Genomic DNA, 15,541 nt, shown 5'->3' with positions numbered 1-15,541 from the left:
AAGCTGCTCTTCCACAGACTTTTAAACAGGAAATGGATATAAGGTTGATGGAAAATCAACAATTTCCTAAAAAAAGCAAAGGAGAAATGGGATGAAGTGGTCACTAAGTTTCCTTCTGAATCTAAAAATGTTACGATTTTATAAATGGCTCTATGGTGGTCCTCATTTAAAGGACGGTTTATCAGACACTTTGGAAGGATGAACACAATTTCTTTGGCTTGTAACTTCAGTCAATTAATGAAACAAATACGTATGGAGAGCCAGTTTTGTGCTTGCACTCTGCTTGGTGCCGGGGAAATGTAGGACAAGAGTCCCAGTGCCCGGCGCTCGCAGGCTACAGGGAGCCGTGACGGCTGTGTCCTAGGATCCGCAGTGGCCTGAGCTTTCTATTTCTGACTCTATCATGAACATGTCCCTAGTTTGCTCACAGTAAAATGGAGTCAAATTCTGATAACTTATTGTCTATCTACTCTACTAGCACATAGGACCAGGAATTTTGTCTCTTTTATCGATCGTTCTACCTGCAATAACCGGCGTAGTGCCCACCGCATTCTTGGTGACTGATGTACGAGGTGTGATGATGGGGCACAGATTTGAAGGGTATATTTAAAAGTGGTAGAAGAAGGAGCTAATACAATGGTCTTCCAACTTCAGTATGCAAATCCCATGATGTGGGCGGGGATAGAGAGCTTTAGGGGAATCAATTTCCAGATCTTCAACTTCCATTTCTCAAAGTGGGGGATCTGTTGGGGAACTGCTGAAAAAGTTGTCCTGCTGGCATTTCCCCCATCTTCCCTTTTATAATTTTCTCTTACTCAATAAATTCATGGCTTTTCTTCCAGTCTTACTGAGATGCATTCCCCCCAGGAGGTAAAAAGCACTTGAGAAGAAATACCTGGGGGGTACAGAGATAGGTTTAAGATAGTAAATGGTTCTAATGACTGACTAATACCCTTTTGCAAGCCAAGTGGTCTCCAATTCTTTTGTCAACAAAACCTAAGTAGAACCCAATGAGTTGTCATCTGATAGATGGCTGAAAATAATTTTTGACGGTAGATCAGTCACAATGTGGTTTTGGCGTACAGTTCAAAGGGAGCTCAAAGTACTAGACTGATGTTGCTGTAACAAGACACCTTCCATTTCCATCTACTTATTTATGAACAAGGTTTCTCTAGGTTTACATCTATAAAAACAAAAATGGAAATAGAAATGATGGAGAACTCTTGTCTTATTCTGTTAATAAGTAATATTCATTGAATACATGAATGAATTGGAAATGGAAACAAGCTCCTCTCAATAAAAGGTGCATTCCTAACATGATTTCCCTTTTTATTCTATAATTGTTCAAAGTTTATAATATATTTATGTTGTTTTAATTGATTAATAATAGTAATTATAGCAGTAACAATATAGAAGAGTTTTATTACTTAGAAACTTATGGTCACAGGAAACATAAAAAAATTAAATTGATATCGATATACTACTTTTGTGCAAAGAAGTTTGATAGGGTGATCAGTAAACCATTTCAAAAAATGAAACAAAATTATATTAGGACTAAATTTTAGGGGGAAGTGGAATGGAAATATAAATTCAAGACATAGAAATGGTATAAATACAAAATTTCCAACAGTTAAAGAAGAGCTTGCTCATTTATTCATTTTTTAAAAATGGAAGCGCTAGTCAAATTTCTTTGGAATTTAAATTCCATTGGATACATTTAAAAGATACTTTCCATTGGAGGTACCAAACATATTTTTAAATGTTTATATCTAGAAAGTTCTGGAAATTATATTCTTTGCGATTCTTTAAATATATGATGGACAAATTTTGAAGTGAATTTAGTAATGTATGAGGAGTATGTTTTTTTCTTTTAAGATTTTATTTATTTATTTATTTATTTATTTATTTATTTATTTATTAGAACATGAGCGGAGGGAGGGGTAGAGGGAGAGGAAGAGAGAAAATCCCAGGCGGACTCCACCCTGAGCATGGAGCCCAATCTGGGGCTTGATCTCACGACCCCGAGATCACAACCTGAGCCAAAACCAAGAGCTGGACACTTAACTGACTGAGCCACCCAGGTGCCCCAAGGAGTATGTTCCTTTAAACGTTTTTGAGGGACCTACCCAAACAGGTTTGAAGAGCATTGGGCTAAGTGTATGGAACAAGTGTATCTTGGCTACATGGTTGTTATCAAGCCTTGGGAAATGCCCTTCTTAATCCCTCTCTGTCCATTTCTCTTTCTAAAAAAAAAAAAAAAAGCACACCTGCTTGCTTTCCCTTATTCTCAGGAAACTTCTGAGATCATATGCGATAATGAAATAATGTGAAAGGTCTAGATTACTTCCTGGGGGCAAGCTGGACACCTCTGGGAAGTTTCAATAACTTTTCAAGGCTAACAGGACCCCGACTAGTTCCCCAGAAAGTACACATGGGAGGTACCCTTATTACTACCTTTATGTCACTGTAGCCTCCCATCTCCCCAGTTTTGATTCAGCCCTCGGAATTTCACGAAAGCAATCTAGCCTCATAGGATTAGTTTCTGCATCTCTGCAGCAGAGGGTTAGCAAGAAGGGACCTGGCTCTAGTTCAGGGAGCAGAGGCTCTACTCTGGTTGTCAGGAAGGGAAACCATAGACTGTACAACAGGAAAGCCAACAAGCCTAAACGCCCTTCCCAGATGGCCCTGGGGCACATGTATCTTCGCCCAGAGAATATCGTCTGAGGTTCTGAATATTGTCACTGTTAACACCTATTCAGGTAACTGAGGAGAGTCAATCCACCATGTGGGCCCCTCAGCTTGGTAGATTATCTGACATATCTTGTACTCAAGTCCTTAACTCTTTTTTTAAAAGATTTTATTTATTTGTTTGTCAGAGAGAAAGAGAGCGCCAGTGAGCACACAAGCAGGGGGAGGAGCAGAGGGAGAAGCTTGCTTCCCGCGGAGCAAGGAACCCGATGCCCGGCTTGATCCCAGGACCCTGGGATCATGACCCAAACCAAAGGCAGACGTTTAACTGACTGAGCCACCCGGGTGCCCCTTAAGTCCTTTCCTCTTAAAAATGCTTGTAATTTTGTAAACAATTAATGGAAAGTTGGACCTCAAACCTCTCCAGTTCATAAAGCCATTAGGTTGTGATATCAGGTGGGCCTAATGTGCTTCAGAATTGGCTTTGCCTCAGAGGCCTTATGAGAACATTGAATTTCAAATGAGGACTTTTAAGACACCTACGGTTTTGAAAAGTCATGGAGTTTTAAGTTGTTGCATGAGCCTAAGAATTTGTGAGGAAATGGTGGTGGGGAACCGCATAGGAACAGAGAAGCTAGAGTAGGATTTCTCCGTAAGGTGGGAGAGCACATCACTCAGTCATTCACCCTTTCTCCATGTGTATTTGTTTAGCCCTGTCGTGCCGTTTGCAGAAATGCAGATAAATGCCCTTTTCCTTTCTCAGGGAGCTTAAACTCTGGCTGCAGGAAGGTGAAAACGATTACAATACTATGCAATTACCCAAACGAAGACACTGTTGGAGCAAAGGAGAATAAACAGCAAATTCTACAGAGGGAAGCAAAGGAAGACTTTCCAGAGAAGATGGTGTTTGAGCTCAAAACAGGGAGCAGGGCATTTTAAGAATAAAGAATGTCGCGTCTCCCTGGAGGCCAGGGAGATCTTGGGATAAACAAGAAGCTCAGAGGTCACCCGATCAAAATCAGAGGGAGAGTGGCTTGAGTCAGGCTCGATGGCAAGACGAGTATAAGCAAAATGGAATATTATATCCAAGGGAGGATCTGGCTTCAGACTCAATCCAAGAACTCGTAGTTCGTCATCAGTTCTTTTCTCCTTGTCCCCCACCGTCTCTCGGCTCTGCTGCTCTCCTTAGCTTCTGATGCGTAGTCTCTCTCCATGGTGAATGAGATGACTGCCAGACTCTTATTTTCTCTGTTTAGCAACTCCAGTATCCATATACCAATTCCGGGGAAGTTTCTGATTGCCTCTGCGGGGTCACAGGCACAATAATAAACCAAGTATTAAAGGAGGTTGGGGGCATGGGAATTCCATTCTGGGTGACTGCCTAGGCCATTCCTGTGATCAAGGGGTCAGGCACCAAGTCTGAGAGCCCCAGCAGAATCACAGAAAGTTGGGAAAGAGATCTCCAAAGAAACTAGAAGAATGGGAACATGCACTGGGAATATAAAAAGTGTAGCTACCACTGACCACAAGAGCAGAATTTGATTACCGAAATGGCCGTGGAAATATGGAAGAGACAATAGACAAAATAGGTTTTCAGGGCTATAACTGATATCGAGACTTGGTTTGTACTCCCCTGATCTTCTAAAAAAATGGATTTCTGTCTTTGGCAGCTACCTGGATGCTGCCACTGGGAGAAGATTGGAGGCATTGGTAGCCAGAGAGGGCTAAAATAAATATATAGAGATAAATATATAAGTAAAAATAGATGATAGATAGAGAGATGATAGATAATAGAGATATTTGCTTATGATACCTTTCTTGGTTTCCCCAAAGAATTTGAGGCAACTTATAGGGATAATATAGTAAACTAAGAGTCATATGACCCCAAGTTCTTATCCAATTTATTATAGGTGTGCTGCAAATGTAGTTCACTGCTTCCTGGAGGCCAATGCAAAGAGGGAAACATTATCAGTGAAAAAGCTTACAATGATCGGGTGCCTGAGTGGTTCAGTCGGTTAAGTGTCCGACTCTTGATTTCAGCTCAGGTCATGATCTCAGGGTGGTGGGATCGAGCCCCACTGGATGTGGAGCCTGCTTAAGATTCTTTCTCTCTCTCTCCCTCTGCCCCTCCCCTGGTTTGCATGCTCTCTCGCTCTCAAATAAATAAATAAATAAATAAATAAAATCTTTTAAAAAAAGTTTACAATGATCATCAGAGAAACTTGATTATTATTAATTTTGAAACCTGAAAAGAATATCTCTCCAGGCACTCATAAAGTTGTCATTGTGTGAGGTTGTAGTAATATCGTTCTGTCAGTAAACATAATAATACAACTTGTGGGGCTCTTCAAATGGTTTTCAGTGGTGGCTAACGTCATACAGCTAAAACATTAGTTAAGAGAAGTAATGTACTCTGTAACAAATCCAGAATATTTTGAAATCTTAGAAAAGTCTTGCAGAAGCCAGGTGAACCCAATGGTTAGATGAGTGTGAGGGTTTACTGAGCTGTGAATCCCTTTAGTCAGGGCACGAGTTGTCCCTCATTCCTTAGTGTCTTAACACCTAATTCACTTCTGTTACTTGTTTTACCAGTCCGGCCCCTAAATGCATTTGCATATACGACTTCCGGAAGAGATGTACATAAGCCAGTGGTCCAAGCCCCCTCCACACTTCTCCACTTACATATCAAGATAATTTGGTTATTTCCCCCCCTTCCCAGCTGCCTCTTATACTACTTTATCAAATACCCCTTCCATTTCCTCCAGTCTTCTTTAGGCAAATCATCCCATTCACCCCCTCCCGCTCTTGGCTTCAGGACTTGGAAGGTAAGTCTACCATCTTCCTAAAGACTTAGCACCCCCACTTGCGGTGTGGTGAGGCTGATCCATGTTTTTCGGTTGTTTGCGTGACTGGGCTGGAAACTGAAGCCAAAGGAATTCCCAGTGAAAACGCTTTCATCTTGAGCCAAGAAGCCTGGGTAACTTTGAGTTGGGAATGACCATAGCTGCTTGTCTCGGAAATCTGAAGTAGCCTGGAGATTTGGCTTTCATTTTCTGGTGTGATGTGAAAGCAGTGCCGCTTGCCTAAGTCGTTGGTAGTGGAGGAAAATCCATGCAAACACCTGAAATGAGAGGCATTTGTACATGAACTTCCTGCTTTCTTTGAAATTCAAGATTCTGAGGATGAGTGAGGGTATTCGGCTCCAGCTAATAAGTACAGAGACTCCCAAGACGTAGGAAGGCAACCGTGAGGTTTTGAAGAAGTAGGTAACCGCCTCAGATGAAAACCAACTGCTGGATAATTTTATAGTCTAAGACTCTTGACGATGAATGTAATTTAGGAAGTGATACGCATGTGTGTACTTTTAAAAAGAGGAAGTGGGCATTTAGAATTTTTCCTTTAGTGTATTGGGGAGAGCATTGTTAGTACTATATTGGCACACCAGCTATGCAAATCAGGGGGTTGGGCTGACCATAAAAGAAACAAGAGAGAGGGAGAGAGAATAAGACTTGAAATACAACCGAGATTTCAAAACCATGCTGATTTATCTAGGACTCTCGTTGATAAGGGGCAAATGGACAACAAATTTCAAGTGTAGTCCAAGAGCGCATAATTAAAAACTTTTATTTTTAGTTTTTTATGGTTGGATTTGCCTCTTTCCTGCAGACCTCATTCTTTTGTATTTCCTTGACGATCCTTGTCTGTTTATGGGGAGGTAGCCTCCAAATCAGCTTGGGAAGCAGAGGAAACGCAAAAGAGGTTTGAAATTGTTTAGGTATTGCCTACAAAATTCATAAAACCTCAATTGTTCAGCCCCTCTCAGGCTGCCCTTGACAAATGCCTGTAGGCCTCAGCACTCCTGGGGTGGGCCTGGCTTAAGGCTCACCAGGTCCTACTGTGGTGACTGAAGAACGTCCTCACAGGAAATCGCCCCTCCCTGAAAGGCACCCTGGGTGGCTCTCCAGCTCTGAGTCTCGCAGAGGCAACAGCCCCCAGAGCAACTGCTTGGCAAATGGGCTCCAGACACCAAAATGCATTGGAGGAAGTGGAGGCAAGGCCCGGAGTGGAGCCGCCGCCATCAGCAGGTGCTGTTGGGGTCCGGGGTCTCTTACTGAACAGCACTTCTATTCTCCTCAGTCCTCACATTCGCCTCTCCTGTTCTCAGCCTCGTCCAGGAAGTGAAAGCTCTGTCTCCTTAAGGACAGGCATCCCCACTTGCAGTGTGGGACCAGTGTGGGAAGTCCGAGAAGCCCCATGTTCTCTTCCACTCCCACTCTTGGTTTAGCCAGAACTGCAGGGAGACGGATTTATTACTCCCGTACAAAACATCCCGCGCCTAATTATTCCTCCGGAGGCATGTATTACTTCCCTTAAAAAATTACTTGGCCTGACAGAGCTGCCTGGCACTTCATTCTCAATCTGATTTGCATTTGAGACAATGACATTTCTTAACACCAGCCTCCTTAAGCAGAAGGGACAAGAATCCTTCACATCACTGGAAAGAGGAAACAGATGCTTTGTGATAAACTAGCGAAGTGCTTTCTCCTCGTTGCCTGTAAGAGTCACCACCGTTTTCACCTCCAACCCTCCTAACTAAATTGCTCCTAAGGTGAAGTATGGGCTCCCGGCTGTCTTTTGAAATGCCGTTTCTAATACGCGGGGATGCTCTGTGACCGAAAAATCTCCCTCACAAGGTGAGATGACACGTCATTACAGACTGTAATTTCTACTGAGAACTAAGAGACATCTGGAGCGAAGTAACTTTATGAGGCAGAAAATTAAAGAACTCACTTCCAGCCTCGTCTCTGCTCCACCAGAGTCAGGATACATGCCACTATTTTCTGCAAAGCCAAAAAGCAAATAAGATATTGATTGAATATCAAAGAAGAGAGACTCTAGTAGTAAATAATCACCAAGAAAGTTCGAGCGCTTAGTCTGGAGGGTGAGGATACAATCTCTTTTCCCATAAGTATTGCTTTCCCACCTTGTGTACTTATAGAGTGGTGCAGGGCAGTGGGTGGAATAGTTTTTAAACAAAGGCCATGTTATAACCACAAGCAGAATATTGTTCTAGAATAGAGAAAGGTATGAAGAAAATTACTCTATGGCAAAGAATTTCTTGCAACCAATTAATTAGTTCTGGTGACTCGTTTCCTACCAAAGCTGCTAAATGAAATACCTTTTGGATTGTCATCTCAGAAATGAGGAAGATGATTTTGTTTTGCATAGCCAGACCACGAAGTCATAAATAATTGAAGATAATATTAATTTATACCGACAACTGACTATAAACCTCAATTAAAATATTCTGGAAAACTCATTACCCATCAACCTATCTCATAATGAATTTGTCATATCTTATTTAGAGAAAATAAATGAATGTCAGTGCAAAAGGTAATTGGGTTTTCTGAGCATCAGAATTCAGCTGGCTGGTAATAATCAAAATGTGGTCTTGAGGATTGTAGAAACCCAAGGCTCTTCCAGACGGACGCCGAGGAAGTATCTTGTAGTCACTTGATAAATATGTATTTCTAGCATCATAATAAAATCTGTTTTCTTGTTTCTGGCATGAATTGTTTGTTCGTGACAGATCTCATTTTGGCCCTCTCTGGTTTCTGCCCCAATGGCTAGAGAAAAAGAGAGGATGGGGGACAGGATTTCAACTAAACTGAAGAGGTCCATGAGTTGAAAAAAGGTAAGTCATTGACCTAGAGAAGATCTAGAGGAAAGAGGTGGGCCTCTTGCAGTCACGTGGCACGATCGTTAAGAACACAGGGTTTATCTTCACAGCCCTGGGGTTGTAGTCCAGCTTTCTTAAAGCACTGTGGCTGCTCTTGTTTGGACTTGCATTAGTTACGGTGATGCCAGCCATCGTAACGGGAGATTGTGGAGTGTGAGTGTAATGGCTCAAACATAATTGTAGTTCATTTCTCACTCCTGTAACCGTCGAGGCAAATCCTGTAAGTGGCAGGCAGCTGTGCTCATGCAGTGAACTCAGGGACCCAGGCTCCTTCCATATTTTGGCTCTGCCACCCTCTGCGTCCTTGTGATTGCAGCTGGTGTGAGGAGAAAGAGAACACGCGAAGAACGCAAACACCTTAAAAGCCTCGGCTGGAATGAAGACACCGCACACCCACTCACATCCCATTGGTGAAAGTCGATGATGGGTCACTTCTTGACCCAAGGGGATGGCGAGTGGGAATGTAGTCCCCGTCTGTTCAGCTGCTTGTCCGGAAAAACTCTAACTGCGAACATGATGAGGAGGCATACGTTTTGGCAGATGGCTGGCGATATCCGCCACAGGGCTGTCTATCAGAGACAGCAGAGATGATACATTCTGTGGAAGGGAAGTCACTGCAATGCAGATGAAAAGTTTGGAGAGGTGAAGGACTTAAGAAAGAGTCAACCAGTAATGGGGGACGGGCTTGAGAACGGTGAGATTAAACCTGGGTAAAAGCCAGGCCAACAAGCTCATCCCTCAGCTAAGAGGAGAGGCATCAGACATCAGGAAGAGTACAGTGCCACCGGTTAATGCCAGTGTCAAAAGGGTGGGTCCCAATAAATCAGAGCCTTTCTCTTCCAGGGAAGCCTCCCTACGTGGTTCTGTGCTGAGGGCTATAGTTACTGGAGTGGCTGAGGTTTGCCTCTACCCTCAAACAGGAAATGGAGACAAACCTGTATTCAGGAAGCAGATGACAGTCCTTGGAGGCTGTGTAATACACACACACACACACACACACACACACACACAGTTGTGTCAAGGAATTGATACCCATGGTCTTTAAAGAGGAAATGATGATATATGAAAATGAGTTGGTGTTTGTCAGATTGTCCAAACCTTTCGTTGTAAGGAACTTCTCTGCATTGGCCTCCCCTGGTCTTTCCTACCTGAATTAGCTTTCTGGCTCTGAAGTATCTAAACGTGATACCAAGCGACAGTTAAAGAAAAGTGAGGTAATCACAGAATAAAAGCACAAGAGATGTAAGTACACACATGCTTATTGCATCACTGTTTTTAGTGGCAGAAATCTGGAAAGATACTTAATGTCTATCATTTCAGAGAATGGCTGAAGAAGGTCTTTTCCACCATACTGGGGATTACTATACAGCTATTAAAAAGTGGCTTAGATCTGGAAGGATGTCCATGGATAAAGCAGGCTGCAAAGCACTGTTTCATGTGCTCCCACCTTTGTATAAACAAACTGAAACACAAAACCTATACTTGAGTATCTGTTTGTATAAGCATGGAGGAAAGTGTGTGAGAATACATTCCGAGTTTTAACGTTGATATTTGGAAGAGAGAGGTTTTGAAGATTGGAGTTTTTAACTTCTTCCTTAAGTATCTGTTTTGTAAGTTAATGATTAATAAGCAAGAAAAAAAACCCCACAAGGGTGTTTCAAATCTCAGAAACTGGTGAAATACAGGATGCCTCCTCCATCCAGCCCCGGTCATCCACTTCTCCTTTCAGTAATTATTTATTGAGGATCCCTTGTTGCCAGGTGCTTTCACGGACATTATTTTATTCAAGCTTTGGAATAATTCCAAGAAATCTTATTTATAGGTAATAAAACAAGAGAAAACAGATCTTTAGTAACTTGCTCAGGGTCAAATCACTGGGAAGATGGTAGAGTGAGGATGTGTCCAGTCCCTCTGGTCCCCAAAGCCTGTGTGCTCTTTCTGTACTTCACTCTCCTAAAATCAGGAAGAGAGGTGGCCCTATTCCCTATTTTTTTTTAAGACTTTATTTATTTATTTGAGATAGAGACAGAGACAGCCAGCGAGAGAGGGAACACAAGCAGGGGGAGTGGGAGAGGAAGAAGCAGGCTCCCAGTGGAGGAGCCCGATGTGGGGCTCGATCCCAGGACTCCGGGATCACACCCTGAGCTGTAGGCAGACACTTAACGACAGAGAAATGCAGGCGCCCCCCTATTCCCTATTTCTGAGGTCAGGTAACCTAGCATTCTAATGAGGCCTGGTTAACTAGTAAGGGTCCTAGTTTATGAACAGAAGGGTGACCTAGAGCAGGACAGAATCCTGTTGGGAATAATCCCAGTCCTTGCTGAAAAACCTAAGGGAAAGTACTGGAAAGACCCAACCTTGAAAGAATCCCCTTGGAGGTGAGTCCCTTGGTGACACCTCCACGGGGGCGGGGAAGTACACTGGGTATAATCTTGAGGGTCTCAGGGGGAAGAAGAACAGCTCTACTTTGGCAAAGAACTGCTTTGCGCCCGGAGGTGTGTACGGGGGCCTTTGTGTGTGTCTGCTCCCTCTTTTCCTTCTCCAGTCAGGAGCTCTCTGGTTCTGATTATGGGCTTCCAACAACTGAAGAATTGAGAGGTTTCTTCAGAACGCACTTCCAGCCAGAGATAGCATTGTTGAAGACAAAGAAAAATACTCATTTCTAACTTTTTGTGGGAATTGGCAATTCTGGCAAGGATTGAAAAAACTAGGATAGTTTCTCTTGGTGGGCTGAGCTTTCGTGTCGAGGCTTGAGGCCGTGGATGACCCAGAAGGTTTAGGTCACGCTACTGTGCTGATGTGGGCACAGGCATTTTTTGTTGCACTCTTCCTAGGTTGGCTCTCTCCGGGAGTTTCAGATTAGTAGGAATACGTTTTAATTAGACAAAAGCGTAGGTATTTTAAAAATTAAATAAAGAGAAAAGCTAAAAAAAGAATGTCTAAGGCAGTGGTTCTCAGTGTGAGTGTCACATTCAGGCCACACTCCGGACCAATTAAACCAGTATCCGTGGGGCCAGTGGTTTCTACACCTCCCCAGGCGATTTCACTGAGCAGCTGAGCCTGTCCTCAGGGCTGAGGTCACTCCGGGAGATGACTGACAGCTGGCGCATGACCCCAAGCTCCCTTGGAGAGGACCCCTCCTTGGGCCCCAGCCTTCACTCACCCGTGAGCCGCCCATACTGCTCAATAGCCAACTCGCAGAAGCCGAAACAGATTTATGGGCCGCAGTACTGTTCTGTTCCAAATGAAAATAACTGGATTGAGGCCCATAAAAAATGACTAGTGTTACAATTTTAGATTACCTATTTTGTTAAATAGAAGACTGAAAATAGGCAACTCAATCATTTAAAATAGCTATCTGGGTATTTTTAAGAAAGGGAAAGGTTGACAGTTGTCTAAACTTCTACCTTCATGTTATGTAAGTGATGAATCACTAAATTCTACATCTGAAACTAAAAATAAAATAAAATAAAATAAACTATCTTCAGATTATATCATAGACCTAATAATAATGCAACCAGGTGGTCTGTGGGTGGTTCTGGAATGTTGATTCCACATCTCTGCTTTAGTTTATCATTCTCTAATACCTGCATAGAAATTAGCTAATTTAATCAATTTTGAAACTCTACTTACTGGGGAAAATCTGTAATCTACTTTAGACTTGGCATTTTTCTTCATGAGACCAAATAGAAGTGGTTAAAAATCTGAAACATGGCAACAACTGGCCTCGGGAAAAGAGCAAACACAGCATCATTTGTTCATGTGGCAAATTTGGTAAATAGAGTTTTGATGTGGTAACAGGCTCTAACAAGACCAGGAGCTTGTAAATGGTAAAGCGCCAACATTCCGGATTGAAAAGGGGAGCACTGACAGAAGTGCTAGTTCTGATGTTGCTGAGGTTGTCTTCTTTGGATCACACTCACACACACACACACACACACACACATTTTCACACACACTCTCTGACACACACACTCTGACATACACACACTCTCTTATACTACATTCACATACTCTCACTCACACCCTCACACATACACACTGTCACACAGTCTCACACACATACACACTCTCACACACACTCTCACATACACTCACACACATACATACACTCTCACACACACACACATACACACTCTCTGACACACACATATACACTCTGACACACACACTCTGACATACACTCTCATACTACATTCACACACTCTCACACATACACACTGTCACACAGTCTCACACACATACACACACTCTCACACACATACACACTCACATATGCACATAAATACACACTCACACACACTGACACACACATATACACTCTGACACACACACTCTGACATACACACACTCTTATATTACATTCACACACTCACACACACTCTCACACATACACACTGTCACGCAGTCTCACACACATACACACTCTCACACACACACACACACACACACACACACACCCTCCCACACCCTTCATAATCTTCCTGGCAGTTCTCTGCATTGCTTTCCTCTGGAGCACTTCATTTCTTTCACTGACAAGGGCTTCACAGTGGGGAGTTCAGTGGGAAGAGGTTAGAAATACAGCCAGTAGCGGGCTTGCTAGTGAGCAAAAAGACATATCCTATGAAACAAAGTTTTAATTTTTATTTTACATATTTATACATAAAACTTTCCAGGAACCCTCTGAATCCAACAGAATGTTAATAGCACATCTAAAAATGAACTTCAGGTAGTCAACATTCACAAAATGTTGAAAACTGATTAAAATGTACGTATTACGGAGAGCTACAACTTCACTACGAGGCAGGCATGTATTTTCTGACTTGTCTAGATAGCACCGTCATTTACAGTTCTTCTTTAAAACTACAGTGAAGAATGAAAGTAGTCAGTGGTAAAATACTGCTCCAACTTAAAATCTCTAAACAAATAAAAATAAAGTTAAAACTACCCTCTTTGAGAACCATGACTTGTGATGGTGTCAGTACTGTACATTTTTTGTAACAATATTTTATTAAAATGCCTGATATTTAGTGGCACAGTAAAAAAATTAAAATAAATTAAGAAGCAAAGGCCAATCACTGGACGTTAAGCTTCAGACACGATCAATGACTAACACTGATATTCGGCTGATTCTGCACCACCTTTAGCAACAGCATTTTTACAACCACAGAAGCAAAAGAAATTCTAGCTTGTCCTCTGGTCGGATGGCTTCTTTCACTTTGCAGGCATTTTCTCTGCCATGTGCTTCTGCTGACTTTCCGCGTGTCTGTAAAATGAATCATGCCAGTATTTAGTGCTAAGAGGAAAGATCCAAACTGCTTTCTAATCCACAGCTACAATGATCCCCCAAACTGAGGCTCAGAGTTACTCATAATGAATCCAAGAGAATTAAGAAACAGTACTTGATTCAGATGGTTTGCCCTCTTTAATTTGTATATCCCACGTGTGACTCCTTTTACTGAATAAGTCACTAGATGAACCTGAGAATGGTAGATGTCGCTACTTTTGAGAAGAAAAAGCACTGTGTTTCTTAAAGAAAAAAAAAAGAGGTAAGTATCTGGGAAAATATACTCATCAAATGTTTAGTATGTTTCTACGTGCCACGTACTGCTCCTGGAGCTGTGGATTTGGTGGTGAGCAGACGCTGAGGTCTTCGGTTTCATGGCACGTATATTCCAGTGGAGAGGGACAAAAAAGGAACAGATAGCCAAGAAGGAGATAGCAGACAGAATATATGTGCTAAGCAAAAAGTCCAAACAAGGTGTGGCGATAGAAGGGAACCGCGTGACTACTCTAAACACATGCACACAGACACGAACATAACCATTCAAAAGGCTCTTGACAGACATTGAAGCCAATAATCCAGTTCTCTCTTACAAAAGCTAATGTCTTCCTAACAATTTGTGGGTCTCTGTAGATGTCAAGCTTTTCCATGTTTGCGTGAGTCCTGCCCCCTGTATTGGTCCTAAGGGCATGACCATGGCAGTGAAAGTAAGGGTAGAGTGGGTGAGTCTTCTCAGTCATCGAGCCCTATTACGGCCTGTGAGCTCCACATTCAGCCAACCCAGCAGCTGGCCAGTGGAGACAGAGGGGGGTGAACGGCCAAGCTGATGACATCACTCGAATGTGCACTCATTAAACGTTTTCCCAGAGAGTGGTAGGGTTGACGTCTATGAAAGACAAATGTTTTGAGGGACAACTTTAGGAATTTATAAATTTGGCAAGAGAAAGCATCTAAGTCTGTGGTTTCCAGCTTTAATCAAAGGCTCAGGGGCAGTTTTTGTGTGCTGCCTAGATTTGGGTAGCCAATGACGTCAAGTTTAACTCACTGGTTTTGTGCAGAATGTCTCCTATCTATGGTATAGGGGAGACAAACCACAAATACTTTCAAGAAATAGGGAAGTGACAACAGTGTCCTTGCCACATTCAACAGCCCACAAATGATTGCTGATATGCATTAAACAATGAAGGAACTCAAGAAAAAGAGATCAGCCCTTTATTCCTAAAAAAAATACGCCCTTCAGCAGACCCTGGTCATGGCCCTGTTTATGTGTATAAAGCAGCCTCGATCACTTTCATCAAGGGGCTTATGGGCCTCACTTAAATTCAGCTCAAGAAATATTTTGATGCCCCCCGAGCTAGGATTCCACAGCAGCAAACTGAACTATAGTCTCTACAGCAGTTTAAAAATACGTATCTGTGTGCGTGCACACGCGTGTGCATGCACACATACAGCAAGGGGTTTTTCTGAGAGGGGAGGAAAGGACAGGAAATAGCTTCAGAAAATACTGAAAGCTGGGTGTTATTTTGAGACATACATACAAGCACGAATTTCATTAACATTTTAAACAAAGAAGGGAAAGGGTTTTAGTCCATAAAACTAAAAGGTTCTCATCAACTATTTATATGAAAATCCTTATTAGCATTTGTTTGACTCAAGCCCCACAAGGACTCCTTTTTTAGCAACAATCATTACGGAGGACCCGTGCCTGGCAGGCCCTGGCCTGGGCTCTGGGGACACAACAAAGGATGAACATGGCGTGCCCCTGCTTCAGATGGAGGAGCGGGTTGTGTGCAGTGAGTAAGGAGAAACGGAAGATGATTTAGCACAAT

General features: G+C 42.5%; 1 protein-coding gene and 1 long non-coding RNA gene across 8 annotated transcripts in view; one reads left to right on the top strand and one right to left on the bottom strand.

The window, feature by feature from the left end:
• The window catches only part of LOC148108433 (uncharacterized), a 96,026-nt gene that overhangs the window by 75,612 nt on the left and 4,873 nt on the right, over window positions 1-15,541 (top strand). The gene's annotated exons all lie outside the window — the stretch shown is intronic.
• The window catches only part of SCHIP1 (schwannomin interacting protein 1), a 144,063-nt gene continuing 141,574 nt past the window's right edge, over window positions 13,053-15,541 (bottom strand). For all 7 annotated transcript variants that reach the window (XM_087870315.1, XM_087870316.1, XM_087870314.1 and 4 more), the window contains one exon: window positions 13,053-13,694. In XM_087870315.1, coding sequence (XP_087726441.1) covers window positions 13,643-13,694 — 52 coding nt within the window. In that variant the 3' untranslated portion in view covers window positions 13,053-13,642. The remainder of the gene's footprint in view (window positions 13,695-15,541) is intronic.

This window comes from Ursus americanus, chromosome 20 (genome assembly GCF_024610735.1).
Source record: "Ursus americanus isolate L20-20 chromosome 20, mUrsAme1.1.p, whole genome shotgun sequence".
In the NCBI taxonomy this organism is placed as follows: domain Eukaryota; kingdom Metazoa; phylum Chordata; class Mammalia; order Carnivora; family Ursidae; genus Ursus; species Ursus americanus.
The sequence above is the reverse complement of the archived record's forward strand: the minus strand, read 5'-3'. Positions and strand labels throughout refer to the sequence as shown.